At 40.7% G+C, this 20,189-nt stretch overlaps 1 protein-coding gene across 50 annotated transcripts in view; it reads left to right on the forward strand.

The window, feature by feature from the left end:
• The first annotated feature begins 626 nt into the window (after positions 1-626).
• The window catches only part of LOC135733765 (uncharacterized), a 48,575-nt gene continuing 29,012 nt past the window's right edge, over positions 627-20,189 (forward strand). For 29 of the 50 annotated variants that reach the window (XM_073812372.1, XM_073812391.1, XM_073812370.1 and 26 more), the window contains exons 1-15: positions 628-908; positions 3,512-3,679; positions 3,773-3,877; positions 4,024-4,119; positions 4,220-4,324; positions 4,539-4,658; positions 4,744-4,863; positions 4,948-5,076; positions 5,982-6,011; positions 6,136-6,162; positions 7,019-9,130; positions 11,009-11,074; positions 11,210-11,365; positions 11,562-11,634; positions 18,909-18,925. In XM_073812372.1, coding sequence (XP_073668473.1) covers positions 890-908; positions 3,512-3,679; positions 3,773-3,877; positions 4,024-4,119; positions 4,220-4,324; positions 4,539-4,658; positions 4,744-4,863; positions 4,948-5,076; positions 5,982-6,011; positions 6,136-6,162; positions 7,019-9,130; positions 11,009-11,074; positions 11,210-11,365; positions 11,562-11,634; positions 18,909-18,925 — 3,343 coding nt within the window. In that variant the 5' untranslated portion in view covers positions 628-889. Of the gene's footprint in view, positions 909-3,511; positions 3,680-3,772; positions 3,878-4,023; positions 4,120-4,219; positions 4,325-4,538; positions 4,659-4,743; positions 4,864-4,947; positions 5,077-5,981; positions 6,012-6,135; positions 6,163-7,018; positions 9,131-11,008; positions 11,075-11,209; positions 11,366-11,561; positions 11,635-18,908; positions 18,926-20,189 lie in introns of all 50 variants that reach the window. The other 21 variants (XM_073812390.1, XM_073812416.1, XM_073812376.1 and 18 more) reach the window with 5 other exon arrangements.

Here is a 20,189-nt window from a genome sequence, read left to right on the forward strand (position 1 = left end):
CACGTCAGTGTTTTTCAGTGGTGTAATTCCCTGCATGTACAGAAGAGGGCCAAAATATACTGTATTATTCCATGGCACATGGATTTCCACATCTCTGCTGGAAAGGTTTGTCCCTTAGTTATAAATAGTAGTGGGCTGTCTGTCTGTAATTTAGATCTGCTCTGTACAACCACGTACAGACAGATCTAATCCAGTTAGATTTTAATAAAGAATGTTTATTTATAAACATGATTACTTTTTAAATTGTGTAATAGATCCCAGTTGCAATAATGTGTGCTGTCTGTTTGATCTACATCAAATAAACAATTTTATTAGTAAGTTGCTATATCACGTTATAATGCAATGTGGCTGATTATACATGCATTATGTGATTTAAATCAAAGTATCTCAAACACTAAATATTTAAACTGAAGACATTCTGGTCTACTACACATGATCATATCCCCTTTAGTTTCCAGCAGGGGCATCTGTGAAGAACACGCCCCCTCTATAGCCTAAAAAGGCAAGTGAGAGTGCAACTGTTGAACACTATACTATCTAAGAATAAACCAGGTTTGCAATGGATAAGGTTACCTTGAAACTCCCCAGCACTTTTCCCAGCCCATACCCATGTGAGGGTCCAATAACATGTTAAAATTACCAGTGTCCCTTGCCTGAGCTCCCCTGTTTACATCCCATTCTCCCCCGGCCATGCTCACCAATCCGGCATTTTGAAAACCCTCATCCCACTTTTCTCATGAATTTGCATGGTTTCACCTGTGGATTGCATGGGGAAAAAGAAGAGGAATTGTATTTGCATAGTGGGATTTATAACATCAACAGGGTGAAACCGTCAAAATAAGATTAAACCAGCAAAATCACAGAACCGAAGTACGAGCAAAACTTCAAGATGACTCCAACAACTAAAGGTATCGCTGGTTAATCTCTTTATGACTTTATGGCATAATATAAAACTGCATCTTTCAATTAATTCTCTTGTGGGTTAATGTGATAGGCTACTTAAGACAGCTGAAATATTTTGTGTGCATGATGCAAATAAAATATGATTGTTGTCTTATCACTATCACTAATACTGAAAGTAAAACATTTTCATGTTTTGACAACTGAGACAGATTATTTTAGGGATATGTCATTTGTCAGCTTTAAATAATTAATTTAGTTCCTATTCGCTTATTATAAAATGATTTTATTGAAGATGTTTCAGTGCAATATAATGATCAAGTATAAACATGTCATGACTGTAGATGTTCACATACTGCCGGATTTACTTCCAAATTCAGTTTAGTCCTTGGTGTCGTCTCAAGCAGTGGCAGAAAATAACACAAGATGGACATACAGTTTATTCTTGCAAGTGTGAAGTCATTCATTATCTAGACATGCAGATAATGTACAAGAACAGCTGCAGAAATGGCAGGTTCATGGCCGTCCAGTAGTGAGAAGTTTATAAATTATAAAAATAAAGTTAAAATAACTTCAGCTAATTCAACTTTTATTTTATAGTTTATAGCAACTGCTCACTAGTCAATTTGAAATGATTTGTAAATTCAAGTTGATTAAACTTAAAAATGTAGCCATTTTTTTACAATTGAATGTAGAAAAAAGTAAATCTCAAACAAATGACTTCAGCTGGGTTTTCACAAACAGGGTCACATTTTTGCTAAATTTTTCACTTGTATTTATTCACATACTGTATTTTTATGAAGTACTGAATATATAAAAACATTCAAATTAATACACTGTAAAAAGTGAAAAGTTGGATTTACTTAAAATACTACTTCAATTGGTAACACCTAAAAAAGTTTTTTCAACTTAAAATTTCACTTTAGGAGAAAAATTTAAGTTGAAACAACTTCTTTTTTTACGTGTTACCAATTGAAGTATTTTTTCAGGTTGATCTAACTTTATCCAGTACAGAGCTCCTAAGGGGACATGGAGCAAAAATAAAATAAAGTTTAGTTTCGTGTGCGCATGTGAAACTACGGAGCTCAAGGGGACATGGAGCAAAAATAAAATAAAGCGTGCTCACGTGAAACTATGGCGTGCTCACGTTAAACTTTCGTGTGCACACGTGAAACTTTTGCGTGCGCACGTGAAACTTTCGCTTTCGCGTGCGCACGCGATAGTTTTACGTGCGCGCAATAGTTTCACGTGCGCGCGCGAAAGTTTCACGTGTGCACTCGAAAGTTTCACGTGAGCATGCAAAACTAAACTGTAAAAAAAATTCTGCACATGAAGGTTTCGCGTGGGCACAACCTGAAAAATTGCTGAAAAAATATGTTTTTTTCAACTTATATTTTTAAGTCAAAAATACTTTAAAAACTTGTACAAATTTAAGTTTAATTTTTTATTTTATTTTTAGGTTTACTTATTAAAGCAATTTTTCAGGTGGATCCAACTTTTCACTTTTTACAGTGTATTCAAGAAAGTTTAAATTTAATTGTAATTTTAAATTGATTCAACTTAAAAATGTATGTGCAATAAGGAATTTATACAGTGTACATAAAGTAAAGTACATTCTATGAAAATATAACCTTGATATCTTTAATATTGACTAAGTAAGAGCATGTCAAAGATTAAAATAAGTTTGAAATCAAAAAGTGAAATCAAACTTTGATAATCTCAAAATTTAATTTTAAGGCCTGCTTTTCACACATAGGTTACAAAAAACTTTTTGGACTTAACAACAAACCAAACATGGCAGATAGTAGCTAAAAGATTTTAACCCTCTAAACATTCAGTTGTAATATTTTCTAACCCATTTTTGGACACTAAATAGGATTAAAAAAAGAGAATTTTGGGAAAGAGTTGCCATAGCAACATTCATATTTTCTCATTCCCATAAGAAAAATCATAGATGAGATCTCTTTAATATCTTAATAATTTCTTTTAGACTTGGGATGTGAGATTTAATGAGAGCAAATGGAAACCTTTGCTTAAGACTCCTCCATCTCAGATATAGGACAAAGGCCCAGAAATCTCACAAAGAACTTAATATGTACCATTAGGTATGGATATGTATACAATTAGTACCAATATCTCTGAGGTATTAATATGCATTGGTAACAAAATATACCTTTGAGGTAGAAATATGAAGTCTTTAGGTGCAAAGCTGCACTTTTTGAAAGGGGTATTACTCCAGTGAAAACATGGGGTAGGCTATATATTATGACCATTTTTTTCTGACAGTGTATTTGTTATAAGTTTTTGAAGAAACATCTAAGATTTGACAATTAAATGAAACAGAGCTGAGAACTCAAATCTAGCTGTGAATAAGCAGAATCTGAGCCAAACGTTTTTGACTGGGTTTCACTGCAAAACACTATAGACAAAGTGAATCTGTGATAAACAATATTAACAACGGTGCAGCAAAATCCATATGTAGATAGAAGTCATCTACATGTAAAAGATCTATAGAAGGCATGCCTAATAGCTCACACATTGAAGGATTTCAGATTTTTAAAGGTTATCTTAGGACCATATCATATAAAATCCATTCTTCCCACTGCTGCAGATGCCCCAGTAAGACCAGTGCATCCAGAAGCTCTCACGGCCGGGAGCCATGGATTTTTAAGAATCCTAAATCGTCCTGCACAATGGCTGCTTATCATTTCACTTCTGATCTCATGGTCAATAGCTGGTATTGTCATGTTTGACTTTGTGAGCGATGATCAGCTTGCAAGTAAGTTTGAATTAATTTTGCTATAACCCATTAAATTTATGACAGTGTTGCTCTTGTTGGATGTTTGATTTGTGCCAAACTTTTTCCATGTAGGCATCCAGGAATTAGGATCTGATCCAATGTTAGCAATAGAAAAGGCTGTTGACGGCATTGAAAATGGAATAAACAACATGAACGATATGTTCACAGATACTTATGGTGAGCTTTTTAACAGCTTTAAAGATACATGCAATGGGGCGGCATTCACCTCATTTTGTTATACATTCAATTGATATTCAGCAATGTTCTCATGTTTTATGATTTTATATGAAGTCTCTTTCATCCTCTCTTGTTATTTAATACAGAGTATGTCACTGAAATGAGTTTTAATCCAATGGACGCAGTTAATTTAGCAGCTGACTCATCTGTGTCTTATCTGTCAGAGGTATTTAGTGACTATGGTATGTCAAGTATTTATTCACAGTCATTAACGTCTTAAATAAGCAGAAAACACAACTTGACATTTGTTAATTTATATAGTTCTGCTGTTTTTTCATGCAGGAGATTTTGGAGTCACTGAAAAAGTGGCATTTGGTGGCACTGTATTAGATGAAGCTACAGATTGGATTCGATTCCCAGTGAGCTACTTATTCCAGATGTTTGAAGGTAACTGCGTTTGTGATGAAATCATTTTGCTTTGTTGATAGCGAGCTGATATGCAATCAGAAACCTGGAATTAGATTGAACTCAAAAACAGGATTTTTAAACTGCCACTAATTCCCTTGCTAATATGAATTAGATCTGAAAAAAAATCAATATAATTTAAAACATGCACGGGCCGGATTCATTAATATCTGTGTAATGTCTCCATGCTGTTCAGACATTCTGGACATAGCTTTCGTTTATCCTGCGGAAATGGCCAGTGAAGCAGCCATGTACATTTTAAGTGGGGCAAAAGCTGTTTTGCAATATATTTCAACCATGTTTGAGGACATTAAAGGTACTTTAAAGCACCAAAACTTGATTTATCAAAGAAATTATATCTGTAGAAAAGGTCACATACAATATTTTATCACATCATTCAGCTTGGACTTCTGAAATGAGCACTGTTCCTACGAAGCTGGTTGGCAGGGTTGCAGAGGAGGCCATAGAGCTGAAGAACTCTGTTTCTACCTACCTATCCAACTTATTTGTTGGTGATAAAGGTATTTGCTAATATAACAAATTAAAACAGCATTTAATTTAATTGTCTTAAACCATTTTTATTCATTGTGTTATCATTTTATCAGTTTTACCAGGTGGTATTCCTGACATCAGCTTTGATCCTATGAAAGTACTCACAGACACAGTTGAGGAATTTGCTGACAGGAGAGACATGTTCTTAGCCTACCTCTCAAACATGCTTATGGAAGACAAAGGTATTCATGAAAGTATATCACAAATGTTACATCTGAGGAAGTGTATTCTGTTTGGTGTTTCCTTTTGCTTTGTTGCAGTTTCCTCTTTTAGCTGCAGCTTGCTGGTGAGATGCTCTGTAGCCTGATTGGTGGATTCTGATGAGAAGCTTGAAAGGATACGAACTGGGAGTCTGACAGGAGAGAGATTGCTTTTTTGTGGTGAAACTGGTGTCCTGTCCATGCCTTTAGAATAATTTCTGTTTTTTAGGCTGTTTATATCCCAGACGAGCCCCCAATTTTTACATTGCCATCATCTATAGCAGGGGTCTCCAAGAGGAGAGGTACTGTCCTGCAGATTTTAACTCCAAACACAGGTTGCTCACACAGAGTCTGTGAGTTGCCTGCCAAAGCACATTTTATTAATAGCCTCAATTTTAATACTTATTTATGACATATTTTATATAAGCTTGGATTTTTTATGTATGTTAACATTTTAAACAATGATAAAACATATCAACACGTAAAATAATATAAAGTCAACAAGTAAAACAAAAAGGTTTTGAGTAGTCTATATCAAAAAAGTAGCCCTCCAGGTTGATTTATCCATTGTTCTAGCCAAAAAAAAAGGTTGGAGACCCCTGTCTTAAATCATACAAACTACAACTATTTCTCCAAGTTCACACACCATGATAAAGAGAAATTATACAAAAGGTGGGGACTGGAGACCAGTTTCACCACACAGAAGAATTTTGCTCTTGTCGGACTGCCATATCGTATCCTTTTTTCCAGCTCCTCATCAGCATCCGCCAATCATGGAGCTTCTAACAAACAAACTGCAGCTGGAAAAGGACTACAACGTTTCCTCTTACAAAACTTTTCAAATATGCTATTACATATTTAACTGTCTGAGCTGGTGTCTGTTTCAGATGATACACCACAAGTGATAAGAAGAAAAGGTTGGTGTCAATGCATTTAATTATAATAATCAGTATTATTTATTAAATAACTTTCATTTATTTGTGAGTCTGTGGCTACTAACACCCTCTTTAATATCTTACAAAATTCCTAATTAATTCCCAGGAGAATTTCTGCCCCCTATGACAAAAGGTTAGTAATTGAACATTCCTTTACCTTAAAGCTTTAACATTTAAATTAATACTAGTAATCAAAACTAATCAAATTACTAGATGTTATGACAACTAAAACAACAACAACACAATTGTATGTTTTCCTTTTGGGCACTTGCAAGAGAATGAGTGCATGTAAAGTGTTTGTTTACATATGATGCAAGATCTTTTATTTGATAGACATTGTATAGCTTTAAGACTTGTCACATCATATTTATTTATCTTTATGTGTGCTTATGTTGCCCATGTTTCTTTATGTTATATACATTTCTGATCGATTTGCTTGTTTTTATTTATGTATTTATATAGACTGGTGAAAAGCATGATATATTTACAAATACAAAAATAAACAATTGTCTTTATTGCATTTCTTGGTGTGCTTGATTTCCATTCTCTTCTTTGCAGTGTAGTGAAAAAGTCTAACCTGATACATTCATCTGTTTATATACGTATATTCACACAGAGCATGTAGGAGGTCTTGGCACATGTTGCAAGAATATTGTGACGTCCACAATATTGATGCCCTGTGATTTTAAGATGGTTTAAAACTAGCAAAAAATAAATTAAACATATAAAATATGCATTTAATATATATATATATATATATATATATATATAAAATATAAATTTTCAGCTCATTCTTTTCCAGGGTCGCAACATGTGCATACACCTGAAAGCATACTATGTGATTTAATGTAATGTGACTATGTGATTTAATGTAATGACTGTAACTGTTAACCTGAACATCAGTAATGTCTTGCACGTAAATGTGACCTCGGTTTTGGACATAAACCTGAATAAAAACTCAGTAATCAGCTAATGGCTACACCAAACAGTTGCAGAAATAATGGGCAAAAAACACGATGCTGCCTACATCACTGTGAGATCCGCAGTGAAGAGGACAGAAAGCACTACAGATGAAATAAAGGAGGTTAAGGAGACCATAGTTGAGGAGGACACAATCAAGATGAAAGAAGATACCAAAACTGAAATAGTTGGGAACATCTTGGATGATCAACAAGAAGGCATTAAAATAACTGAGGATAGCTCTGATGTCACTATTCAAGAAGACGCTGAAGATACCTCAGATGTCAAGGAGGAGGAAGAAAATATTAAAACAGATGAAAATATCGCAGATGAAAATATCACTGATACTAAAGAAACTACTGCAACAGATGAAGATATATCCGATGGAGATATCTCTGATGATAAACAGGTGGGAGAAACTATCGGAAAAGATGAAGATACTTCAGATGAAGATATCTCTGATATTAAAGAGGTAGAAACTACTGAAACAGTTGGTGATACATCAGATAAAGATATCTCTAATGTTGAAGATGATGGAGAAATAACTGAAACAAATGAAGATACATCAGGTGAAGATATTTCTGATGTTAAAGAAGGAGAAACTACTGAAATAGATGAAGATACTTCAGATGAAGATATATCTGATGTTAAAGACGATGAAGAAATAACTGAAACAGATGAAGATACCTCAGATGAAGATATATCTGATGTTAAAGATGATGGTGAAATTACAGAAACAGATAAAGATACATCAGATGAAGATATCTCTGATGTTGTAGATGATGTAGAAATAACTGAAACAGATGAAGATACCTTAGATGAAGATGTCTTTGCTGTTAAAGAGGAAAGAGAAATAACTGAAACAGATGAAGATACCTCAGATGAAGATGTCTTTGCTGTTAAAGAGGAAGGAGAAATTACCGAAACAGATGAAGATACCTCAGATGAAGATATCTCTGATGTTAAAGATGAAGGAGAAATAACTGAAAAAGAGGAAGACACCTCAGATGAAGATATCTCTGATGTTGTAGATGATGTAGAAATAACTGAAACAGAGGAAGATACCTCAGATGAAGATATCTCTGATGTTAAAGATGATGGTGAAATTATTGAAACAGATGAAGATACCTCAGATGAAGATGTGTTTGATGTTAAAGAAGAAGGAGAAATTACTGAAACAGATGAAGATACCTCAGATGAAGATATCTCTGATGTTGTAGATGATGTGATAAATGAAACAGATGAAGATACATCAGATGAAGATATCTCTGATGTTAAAGAGGAGGAAGAGATTACTGAAACAGATGAAGATACCTCAGATGAAGATGTCTTTGATGTTAAAGAGGAAGGAGAAATTACTGAAAAAGATGAAGATACCTCAGATGAAGATATATCTGATGTTAAAATGGAGGAAGAAATTACTGGAAGAGTTGGGGATACCTCAGGTGAAGATGTTTTAGATGTTAAAGAAGAAGGGGAAATTACTGAAATAGACATAGATACCTCAGATATAGATATTGCTGATGTTACACAGGAGGAAAAAGGAACTGAAGACAGTTTTGATGTCGAAGATGAAGAATCAGCAACTGAAACAATAGATCATTTTTCTGATATTTCAGAAGAAGCAACAGAAAAGTTCCCAGATGAAACAGAAGTTGACAAAATTGTTTGTGTCACAGAACAATCTGGAACAGTTAATTATACCTCTTATGACACAGATGATGAAGAAGAACCTGAAACAGGAGAAGATGGTGCTGATGTCACAGATGATAAAGAAGCAAATGAAGTAGCAGAACTGCTAGAAGGAGAATATGAGGCAATTAATGATGCTAATAAGGGCACAAAAGACATACCGGATGAGGTAGAGAAAGATCAGGAAAAGGTTGTAAAGGAGGACAGTGAAAATTCTGACCATTCCATTTTGGAAGCCAAAGAAGAACAGAAAAATGAGGAGGAGCTTGTCTTGCTTACCATCAAACATAACATCACAGGTGGAGAAGATGAAAATAACAATAACAATGACAGAAAGAAAACTACCATAAGGAAAAGCAGAAGATTGGTGAAGGCAGATAAAAAGGAGAGCCATTTCATTGACACAGAAGACCGTACGCACAAGGATCTTCATGAAGAATATGACAAAGGTATAAATATTTGTATAATTTAAAAATAGGCCAACACAATCCTGAAATACTAATTCTGTATTATTATTTGTTTATTTTGATTTTAAAATAATTAATTAATTAATTTTAAGGCTAGATGTGCAGGAGCTAACATCTAACATTCTAAAATGTTTTCCTATTCCCATTATAATTCCACTAATAAATGTATCCTAAAAAAGTTGCTGTAGTTTAATTCAGAAATTAACTTTAATAACATTTGTAATTTTAATAATTTCAATATAAATTGCAATCGATTAATTTAAAAGCACTACTTGTTTAATCACTGTATGACTCCGCCCGTTTGTATCATTGTATCGGAACTATTTTCTTTGGCGGAGCAAAACAAAGCAGGTGGCCATGTTGTTGTTAAAATGTCATTTGCTCGATTTTAACTTCTTGTATTGCAAAACTAAGAGTTTTAACAATGGATTTCATGAACATAATGGAAAACAATATTACACGAGAAAGACTGAGGTAATATCAACAACGATGTTTGCTCTTGTGAGCAAGTGCGCTTCTCTGGACGAAGATCATCATTTTGGGATAAAGATAAGTTAGTTTTACTCACGGCTGTAGGCTCTAACTTTACAACACTTGTGCTTCTGAAAGGAAACGTTAAACAGCTAAAAGACGTTTTGTTGGCATGCTGAAGTGATTACCGAGGCTAGTTCACTGCACGTACCTTTTAATTTCTCAGGGTAAGTTTATATTTCAGTAGTCTACCATCCATTTATTCCTTTCAAAGTCATGGATATACAGTAACACGACTTCTGTTGCCTAAATGCGCGCACGCACGCAGGCTATTTGATCACGTGAGCTGTAAAAGGGTCTATTATATATTAAATTTTTAATCGTTGCCCCAAAAATTAGATATTTATATAAAATAATTCTATATAAGATAGTTTAGTCTATTAAACATACGTTTTGAGACACATTTTTGACAACATATTATGCTCAAAACTAGACTTTACTATAAAACAAACAGAAAAAAATGCAAAATATGTGGCTTAATATAAATCAATTGAGGTAACGTTAGTAATAAATAAATAGGACAGGTTACAACTTGCCCCAGTCCTGCCCTGACTTGACTTATAAAAAAATACACTTTATGTTAAATCCACTTCTTAGTTGACAATAAGTTAAATGTATTACTGTGTGATTTTATTTTGTTCATTTATTTATCCAAGATCCATAACAAAATATGATTTTATTTGGACTCCAAACAAATTAAAAGTGAAATTACAAACTGTTTATCCTATCTTTGCATTTGTGTAACTGGACTAGATATAAAATGCCCCCAGTCTCACCTCCATAAGCATATAGTCATCTGTATTAACTTTGATGTTAGTGAATTAGATTTAACACATCACTAATTAAGCAGTTTAACCTCCTGTTGTTTCTTTATTTGGCCAAACATTTTAAAATAGTGTTTGCTGTCTTTTGAACCTATGTATTATTTATTTTCATTTTGGTTATTGATGAATTTACTGACAATTTACTGTTTGAGTGAATATGAAATTATTTAACTTTTTCTTCTTTGTACAGAATTTTTAAAAAGCACAATATGATTTGATCTTTGCACTGATTTGTAAAGTATTTCAGTGTGTTTTTAGTCTTATGTACATTAAAGATGTTGACGCGTGTCTGTAACTCAAAATGCTCTAGTTTTTACAAAATCAGATATGTGGCTCGACTAAATTTCATTTCATTTGCTCTTCGTTCTAATCAATGGCTTATTGCTTATTACAAATGTTAAATTAACTTACTTATAGTGCACTAATTCATGCGCTAATTTTCATTCATTAATCATATGAACGTAAAACATATAACTTTCTTTTAAAATGGACTCGTGAATTTCAGTTCTTGAACATGTGAAAGAAGCCAAAGAGAAACGGAGTAAAGAGGAGATATACAAAATGATTCAAGGTGAATGGTTTGATGATTTCTTCAGCGCTTGCACAGTAGAACATAGTGCTTGTGCAGAATGAATACCCCCAATACATCAAAAAGACAAGAGAAAAGCAATAGATCTGTGTCACATGATCATATCTGTTCTTTCAGACATGAGAGATAAGAAGGCCGAAGCTGAAGAGGAAGAAATAAAGCAACAAAAAGAAAAGAAGAAAGAAGCTAAGCCCAAAGAAAAAGTGACTGAAAAACTTCAGAAGCCCAAAGAGGAAAAGAAACCTACAAAAGACAAAACTCTTAAATCAACAGGTGAGACTGGAAAATCACATTTATCAAAACACATTCTTCATTTATCAAAATACAAATTCACATCAGGTTTACATTCTACTTTGTTCCTCAAGGGGAAATGTGTAAAGTGTCAAGACCTACTTCAGTTAAAAATGCTGTACCAAATCAGTATGCTGCGTGATAATGTGTTTGTACTATGTATAAATGTGTTTTCTAGAAAAGAAAAAGCCTCATAAAAAAGCCAAGGTTACTAAACTGGATGAGGAACCTATTCTCAAACAGAAGAAACATAAAGAACGCTTAGGTTACTCATGTAACCCCGGTTCCCTGAAATAACGGGAACGAAGCATTGCGTCAGTTTGCTGACGCTATGGGGGAAACTCCTGTTTACTCCGTGATTGAAGCCTATTGGTTAACGTCTGTAGAAAATACAGACCAATGACGTTTGAGCCCGCGCGGGGGCGTGGCACACGTCCCTATATAAGCCGGTGAAATACGTCAAGAGCTCATTATTATTCGACTGAAGCGCGCAGCCGAATAACACTCGCTGCGTAGACGTTTGTAGCACGGCCAGCGACGCAATGCTTCGTTCCCGTTATTTCAGGGAACCGGGGTTACATGAGTAACCTAAGCGTTCCCTTTCAATACGGTTCACTTCGCATTGCGTCAGTTTGCTGACGCTATGGGGGAACGTAATCCCATCCCGCCGTGCATACACAACGGACTGAGGTGCCCTTACCGGAGAGACACTGCATGTGGCCCTAACCCAGCATATACATAGCTCTAGCGAGCGCAAGTGTAAGCACCATATATGAGACAGTAATACGCATACAGTGAAGTTTCTAAACGCACCATGATGCATATACAATAGAGCACGAGACGGCGGGTTCCCTGAGCGCGCCGCGAGCTGTGCATGAATTATTAATAGGTAGCCATGACGGTGAGCTAGCAACGCACCGTGAAGGCATACAGAAACGCAATCGCGTGAATCATTAAGCCGATAAGACCTGTGCTTGTAAGGCAGGGACATCCAGGCTATAAAATCTGACAAACGTAGACGGCGAGGACCAGCCGGCCGCGTTACAAATGTCAACGATAGAAATCCCCGTAGACCAAGCCCAAGATGAAGCCATACCCCTCGTGGAGTGAGCTTTTAAACCAACTGGACAATGTTCATTCAGGGAGGCGTAAGCCAAAGCAATGGCTTCGACGATCCATTTAGATAGCCTCTGTTTAGTGAGCGGCATACCTAAGGAATGTTGTGCGAAGCTTACGAACAGCTGATCTGACTTGCGGTATGAGGCAGAACGGTCCGTGTATATTCTTAACGCTCTGACGGGGCAGAGCGTGTTCGGGGTTTGTTCGCCGTCCGCCGTTGGAAGGGCGAGAAGTGAAACCACCTGAACTCTAAATGGCGTGGTCAAAACTATAGGAATGTATCCCGCTCTCGGTCTAAGGATCACTTTGCTATCGTTAGGACCGAATTCCAGACACGACGGGTCAATTGAAAACGCGTGTAAATCGCCCACTCGTTTAACCGATGCCAACGCCAGGAGGAGAGCGGTTTTAAACGAGAGAGCGCGCAGGTCAGCCTGCTCGAGGGGCTCGAAAGGGGGACCGCGCAGCGCTTTCAGGACCGTGGACAGATCCCAAGACGGGACCGTGTTAGGTCGCGGTGGGTGTAGTCTGCGAGCGCCTCTGAGGAATTTAATGATTAGATCATGTTTTCCCACGGTGCGACCGGCGATAAGGGCGTGATACGCCGTTATCGCCGCCACATACACTTTAAGCGTCGAGGGCGCGCGACCGCTGTCCAGCATTTCCTGCAGAAAGGAGAGAATATGCTCCACTTCACAGGTGTTTGGGTTTAAGTCTTTCGTCGTGCACCAATCAGAAAAAATAGACCACTTTTGAGCGTAAAGGCGCCTGGTAGATGGGGCCCTAGCTTCAGTTAGAGTATTTAACACTCGTCCTGAAAGGCGTGAAGGTTGCCGTTCAGAGACCAAACGTGTAGATTCCATAGCTCCGGCTGTGGATGCCATATCGTCCCTCTCGCCTGAGATAGGAGGTCTTTCCTCAGCGGTACTGGCCATGGTGCTGATGTTTTCAGCTGCCATAGGTCGGGGAGCCACGGTTGATTGTGCCAAAACGGAGCGACCAGAATTATCGCGCATTTCGTCTCTCTTATCCTCTGAAGGACCTGTGGTAACAGGGCCACCGGAGGAAAAGCATACAGAAGACACGCCGGCCATGCTTGCGACAGGGCATCGTGATGTCTCGAGAAGAAGATCGGGCAATGCGCGTTCTCGTCTGATGCAAACAGATCGATCTCCGCCCGGCCGAAGACGGTCCATATTCTCTCGACCGTCTGAGGATGCAGTCTCCATTCTCCCGGCGGCGGACCGTTGCGCGAGAGAATGTCTGCACCCGTATTGGCTACACCCGGTACGTGAGTCGCTTTTAACGAACGTACGTTCGCGTGAGCCCATAATAAAAGCCGTTTCGCCAGCCTGGATAGGGAGCGAGATCTCAGCCCACCTTGGTGGTTTATGAACGAAACCACCGTCATACTGTCCGACCGCACTAGAACGTGTTGATGTTGGAGTTTCGGTCGAAAGTGTCGTAGCGCTAAGATAACCGCCCACATCTCGAGGTGGTTGATATGTAGCTGAGACAACTGGTTGTTCCACGCACCGAAGGCAAGCTCGCCGTCGCAGTGAGCGCCCCAACCCGTCGCAGACGCATCCGTAGTCACCACTTTCCTCCTGCTCACGGAGCCGAGCTCCGTGCCCGAGAGGAAAAGGTGAGGGGATGTCCATATCGAAAGCGCTTTCACGCAGCTGTACGTGATTTTGATTAATAAGCGGCCCGACAACCAAGCACGGGGCGGAACTTTCGCTTTCAACCAAAACTGAAGCGGCCTCATGAACAGCATTCCCAACGGTATTAGTGGGGATGCTGCTGCCATCAGACCCAGCATTTTCTGGAATCGTTTGAGAGGGAGATGTGAACCCGCTTTGAACGATGCCGCCTCGCGTCTGACCGTGAGCGCGCGTTCCTGTGTAAGCCATGCCCGCATCTTTAATGAGTCGAGCGTCGTGCCTAAGAACGTGATTCGCTGCGTGGGGGTGAGCAAACTCTTCTGGAGGTTGATTTTGAACCCCAAATTCTCCAAATGCTGGAGTACAACGGTCTTGTGCGCAGTAATTTCCCTCTCTGACTGTGCCAGAATAAGCCAATCGTCGAGGTAATTCAATATGCGGATGCCGCTCTGTCTGAGAGGGGCGAGAGCCGCATCCGCACATTTGGTAAATGTGCGTGGTGCCAGAGATAATCCGAAGGGCAGAACTTTGTACTGGTATGCTGTCCCGTCGAACGCGAATCTTAGGAACGGCCTGTGACGTGGCGCTATCGGAATGTGAAAGTAAGCGTCTTTCAGATCCACTGATATGAACCAATCGCCCGGTCGAATTAACGCCATGATTCGTCTGGCTGTAAGCATTTTGAACGGCCGTTTGGCAAGAGCGCGATTCAAAACGCGTAGATCCAATATCGGTCTGAGGCCGCCGTCTTTCTTTGGAACGAGAAAATAACGACTGTAAAAGCCTGATTCTCTTTGATCCGCCGGGACCGTCTCTATCGCGTCTTTTAGTAATAAAGAACGCACCTCTTCCCTGAGGATCTGTATACGATCGTCTGGGACAGTGGTGTAGAGAACGCCGCGAAACCGGGGTGGTCTCCGGGCGAATTGAAGTGAATAACCGTGTTGGATTACGTTTAGAATCCAGCCCGGCATACCGGGGGTGGATTGCCAAACGTGAAATTTGACGGCGAGCGTCGATATGCTTATGGACGTTAAGCCGTGTGTGTGTGTTTGTGTGTACAGAGGAGGAAATTTGCTCTTTTTGTGAAAAGGTAAAAATTTGTGTTTCGCTGTTACAGCGAGGGTGTGTCCAGCGCCCGAGGGGACTGAAACACGCAGAACTTTCGAGGGCGGGCCGGCCGAAGCGGGACCAGAGCCTCTTTTCCTCCTCAGACTCTCTTCAGGGAGGCGGTGCCGGCGTCGGGTCCAGCGTAATCCTAGGACGGGGACCGCGGCGTCGAGGCGGGCCAGCCGGTCGTGCAGGACGCTGGCGCTTGACCTCCGGTTCAGCTCTCGGCTGGGGCTGAGCTGGTGCTGGCTTAGGGCGTTGAGTTGGCGGCGGTTTTGGGCGGCCGGTCTCAGACGCTGAGGCAGATCGTTTCGGTAGAAAATGCTGCATAGCCTGCGACGATTTCTGTGCCTCAGTGAAGCGCTGGGTGAACCCCTCCACAGCGGAGCCGAAGAGCCCCGACGGTGACACGGGCGAGTCAAGAAGGGCAACCCGGTCCGTGTCCTTGATTTCCGTCAAGTTCAGCCACAGATGTCTCTCCAGAACAACCAGGCTGGCCATGGCTCTTCCTACAGCCTGAGTGGCGACTTTAGTGGCGCGAAGGGCCAGATCAGTCGCGCTGCGCAGGTTTTGAAAGGTCGACGGGTCCGGACCTGACTCGTCCATGTCACGGAGGAGTTTTGCCTGGTATACCTGCAGTACCGCCATCGTATGGAGAGCGGATGCAGCGTGTCCGTCGGCGGCGTAGGATTTCGACGCCAGGGTCGATGTCAGGCGACAGGGCTTCGACGGATGGTTCAACTTAGCCCTCCATCCGCCGGCTGAAGACGGGCAGAGATGGGCGGCGACAGTTTCCTCGAGCGGCGGCATCTTAGAGTAGCCGTGTTCGTCGGCGCCGTCCACTACGGAGAGGACGTGGGAGACGGCGCTCTGAGCTCGGGTGGAGTGGGGAGCACGCCAGGATTTGGTGAGCTCCTGGTGAACCTCAGGGAAAAACGGCGCCTGCCGTTGGCGGGATGATTGACGGCGCCCGGGCTGCAGAAACCACTCGTCCAACCGGCTGAGTTGAGGCTCTGACGGCGGCGACCACTTGATATTGAGCTCCGCCGTAGCTTGCGTCAAGATGCGGATGAGCTCAGAGTCGTGAGGACGCGACTCGGTAGGTTCATCGGCGGCGGCTGCGTGGGCGTCGTCATCCGAAGCCGCCCAATCCTCCAACTCCTCAGAGGATGACATCATCTCCAAGTTGTCACCGGACCCAAAGGAAACCATGCCGCTAGCACTCGGCAGGGGGCGTAAGTCCTCACGGGCGAAGGTGACAGGATGACGGCGGGGAGACAGAGCACGCGGGGGATGAGCCGGCGTGGACTCGGTCTCAGGGCGTCTTCCAGCTTCACGGCTCCGCTGCTGTTTAGGCGGGAGAGCACGGGAAGCCTTCCGTTTAAAGATCTCGAGGCGGGAGCGCAGCACCGCGATAGGAAGGAGCTCGCAGTGGGCGCAGCCCGCCTCAGTGAGTACGGCCTCGGCGTGGGCAGGACCCAGACAGATGACGCACTCTTTGTGGAAATCCTCCACGGGCAAAGGGGCTCGGCAGGAGCCGCAATGCCGAAGCGACATTATCTCAACGCGCTTCTGCTCTTTTAGATACTCTTGTAGGCTCACCGGAAAGCGGCAGGGGAACACGCTGGTGTGTTGTAGTCCGCTGCAGTGCTTGGATCGACGGCGAGTAAGGGCTTCTTCTTCGGAGCAGCGAGAAGGTTCGCGCTGAAGGAGAAAAGTAATGAGCTCTTGACGTATTTCACCGGCTTATATAGGGACGTGTGCCACGCCCCCGCGCGGGCTCAAACGTCATTGGTCTGTATTTTCTACAGACGTTAACCAATAGGCTTCAATCACGGAGTAAACAGGAGTTTCCCCCATAGCGTCAGCAAACTGACGCAATGCGAAGTGAACCGTATTGAAAGGGAACTGAAATCTGGTACATATATGTAGCATACTAATGCCCAAACAAGCACTGCTTGCTAATGTAAAGTGGCAATACCAAAGTAACATGTCTGTATTTATCAAAGTCAGCAATCAGCATTCATTATGGGCCCTATCTTGCACCCAGCGCAATTGACTTCGTCAGTGACGCATGTATCATTTGTATTTTGCACCGGCGCACAGCGGGTTTTTCCCTCCACAGACGCACGCCGGCAAACTAGGGAATGAACTTGCGCTCCCTGGGCGGTTCAGCGCAAAAAAGAGGCGTGTTCCGGCGCAAACCATCCCTGATGCTATTTTCCAGTTTCAAAAAACAATTGCGCCACTGACCAAAGAAAACTAGTCTAAAGTAAGGGGCGCAATGCGCGTTGTTCATTATGCTATTTTAAGGGCGCATGCTTGACCATAATGTATAGCGTGCACAACGCGCACACACTTTGCTTTTCTAATCTACACAGATGCAACAGTTATTTTTGCAAATCATAAATTGTTACAATAAAAAATATTAACACGGGAAATCATTGTGTTGAGCATTGTGGTGATAGGTTTTTTTATTTTGTGTGGCTGCGTTAAAAAATTCTCATGCAAATAACGATTAAAATATTTTCATAAGTTTGTTGTGTGGCTGTATTATGTTAATTTTATGTAAATAATAATTTAAATGTTTTCATAAGAAATTAAAATGTTTTCATAAGAATGTATGTGAACTGGATTTGTAAGTGCACTTTGGGGTTGGACTGCTTGCGTTTCTTGGGTCCGATTTCAAAGCCCCCAAACCGCCTTCAACACTTTCAGGGGTAAGGGTGGACGCAGCGATGTCCTCTGCTGGTGTCAGGTCCTGTGTGGAGGCAGATCCACCTCCCGTTACACGGCGTGCCCGATTAATGCTGGCAAGCTTGGGATTCCCCCGTCTCCCGACATCATTGTAGCGCTTGGCGCAACGTCCTGGGGATGCCAGCTGATGAGACAATTGTGGCTCTTTCCTTCCACACCTGTTTAACCTACACTGATTTTGGCAGGTTTCTCCAATCCCCATACAAAACAACTTCTCTGTCTTTGACCGCTCTTACAAGAACGTGGGTCTCCTCGGCTGTGAACCGCTCCTGGTGTGCGCCTGGTAAATCCGTCATAATAATAGCAACCCGCCATGGAACTTGCGCACTTGCGTTTAAAGGGAATGTTGGATGACGTTCTGATTGGTTTATTTGAGGTTACGCCCAAACCACACCTATGAATAATGAACCAACTTCAGACCAACCCCTTATTGATTTGCACCTGGCACAAGAGTTATTTCTCCCGCTGGGAAAATAGCAACAGCGCCCAAGATCCGCCCACAAAGTCACTTGCGTTTTGCGCTTCACACTTGCGTTTCAGATCGTTAAACTAGGGCCCTATATCTTTATATCTATTTTAATATTTGATGTCTTTTAATACAATGAAAAGCGACAAGAAATCCTTATGATATCTTATGAAAATATGACAGTTCATTCATGATTAAAAACTTTATTTTATTGCTTAAACTTTATTGGGGTAGAATTAGCTGCTTAAGGTTCAGATTATACTTAGATTATGTTCCTCACGCTGTTTCTCTGTTTCGAGATTATGTTTTTACATTATATATAAATGTGTTTTCTAGATAAGGAAAAGCCTCATAAAAAAGTCAAGGTGAATAAAGTGGATAAGGAACCCATTCTCAAACAGAAGAAACTTAAAGAACTGAAATCTGGTAGATATTTATAACGTACTAATACCCAAACAAGCACTGCTTCCTGTAAAGCGATATCAACGATATCAACGTAGCATGCCTAACATGTAATGCCAGCATTCATTACATCTATTTTAATAATACAAAGTAATCCTTATGATACTGTATCTTATGAAAATATGACAGTTCATTTATGATTATAAAACATTATTGTGTTGCTTGAACTTTTCCGGGTAAAAAATAGATGCTTATGGTAACATATGCTTATGGTTCTTTTTCTGTTTACTAACTGTATTGATCAGTTTTTTAGCGTTGCCTAGTTTTGTGACAGCGGCTCTTATCCATGGGATGCATCAGTCCGATACCTGGAATCTGTATCAGGCCCGATAAAGATCTTTTTGCTGCTAAGGCTAATCGAGATCAATACTTGCGTCTTAGTTTGAAGAGTTGCGTACTGAACAAAACATTATTCACAAACACAATAACTATTTTAAACATCTGAGTAAACAAAGGCTCAGTAAACTCTTGGATGGATACACTACACAATGTGGTAAGCACATTAAAATATATTTTCTCTTTATGTTTTCACGGTTATAATTTTGCATTGCGGCACAAAGTTCATCATTTTGCACCAGGGATGCGCATAAACGGTTTTGTGAGACTTTGTGTTGGAGCCTTTTATATTACGCACAAGAAAAATATATTCAGCCCATTTATTTGTTATTTGTCGTATCTACTACCTAGTATCATAAGTCGTCGTAAACACTGCCACGATTAACTGTTTTCCCGCCATTGACAAAGTTATCTCCTCAATTAAGAGAAATGCTTCCCTGCCAAAGACGAGTTTTTACGTCAATCCATATTCCGCTATAATGCAGTAGATGGCGCTCTTACCTACCTTACATTTAATTTTGTTTAAAATATTTAAAGAAGAAAATGTACTGGAACTCATTCAACTTTTGTGAAAATCATAAAAAATGCTGGTGCTGGCTGGCAACTTTTTGAAAAAAAAAAATGCTGGCCAGTAGGGGGATCCGGAACGGACCACGCCCGATCATTTCCCCGGGGTGGCTACCGAGTGAGGGTCTCCGTTTCCGCGAGGGGACGGGAGATGACTTCCGGGGGGCATCTGATCGTCGACGATTCCCAGAAGGGGGGTAATTCATCTGCCTCGGTTCTCGGAGCGATCGCTCCGGTTCTCCTGGCGCAGTCCGGCCCACCGTCCCATTGGTTTCGTCCCGGCGGCTGCCGGCTTCGCCAGGGTCCCCAAGCCCTCCATCCCTCC

The sequence above is a fragment of the Paramisgurnus dabryanus genome, chromosome 17 (genome assembly GCF_030506205.2).
Source record: "Paramisgurnus dabryanus chromosome 17, PD_genome_1.1, whole genome shotgun sequence".
NCBI classification, from domain to species: Eukaryota; Metazoa; Chordata; class Actinopteri; order Cypriniformes; family Cobitidae; genus Paramisgurnus; species Paramisgurnus dabryanus.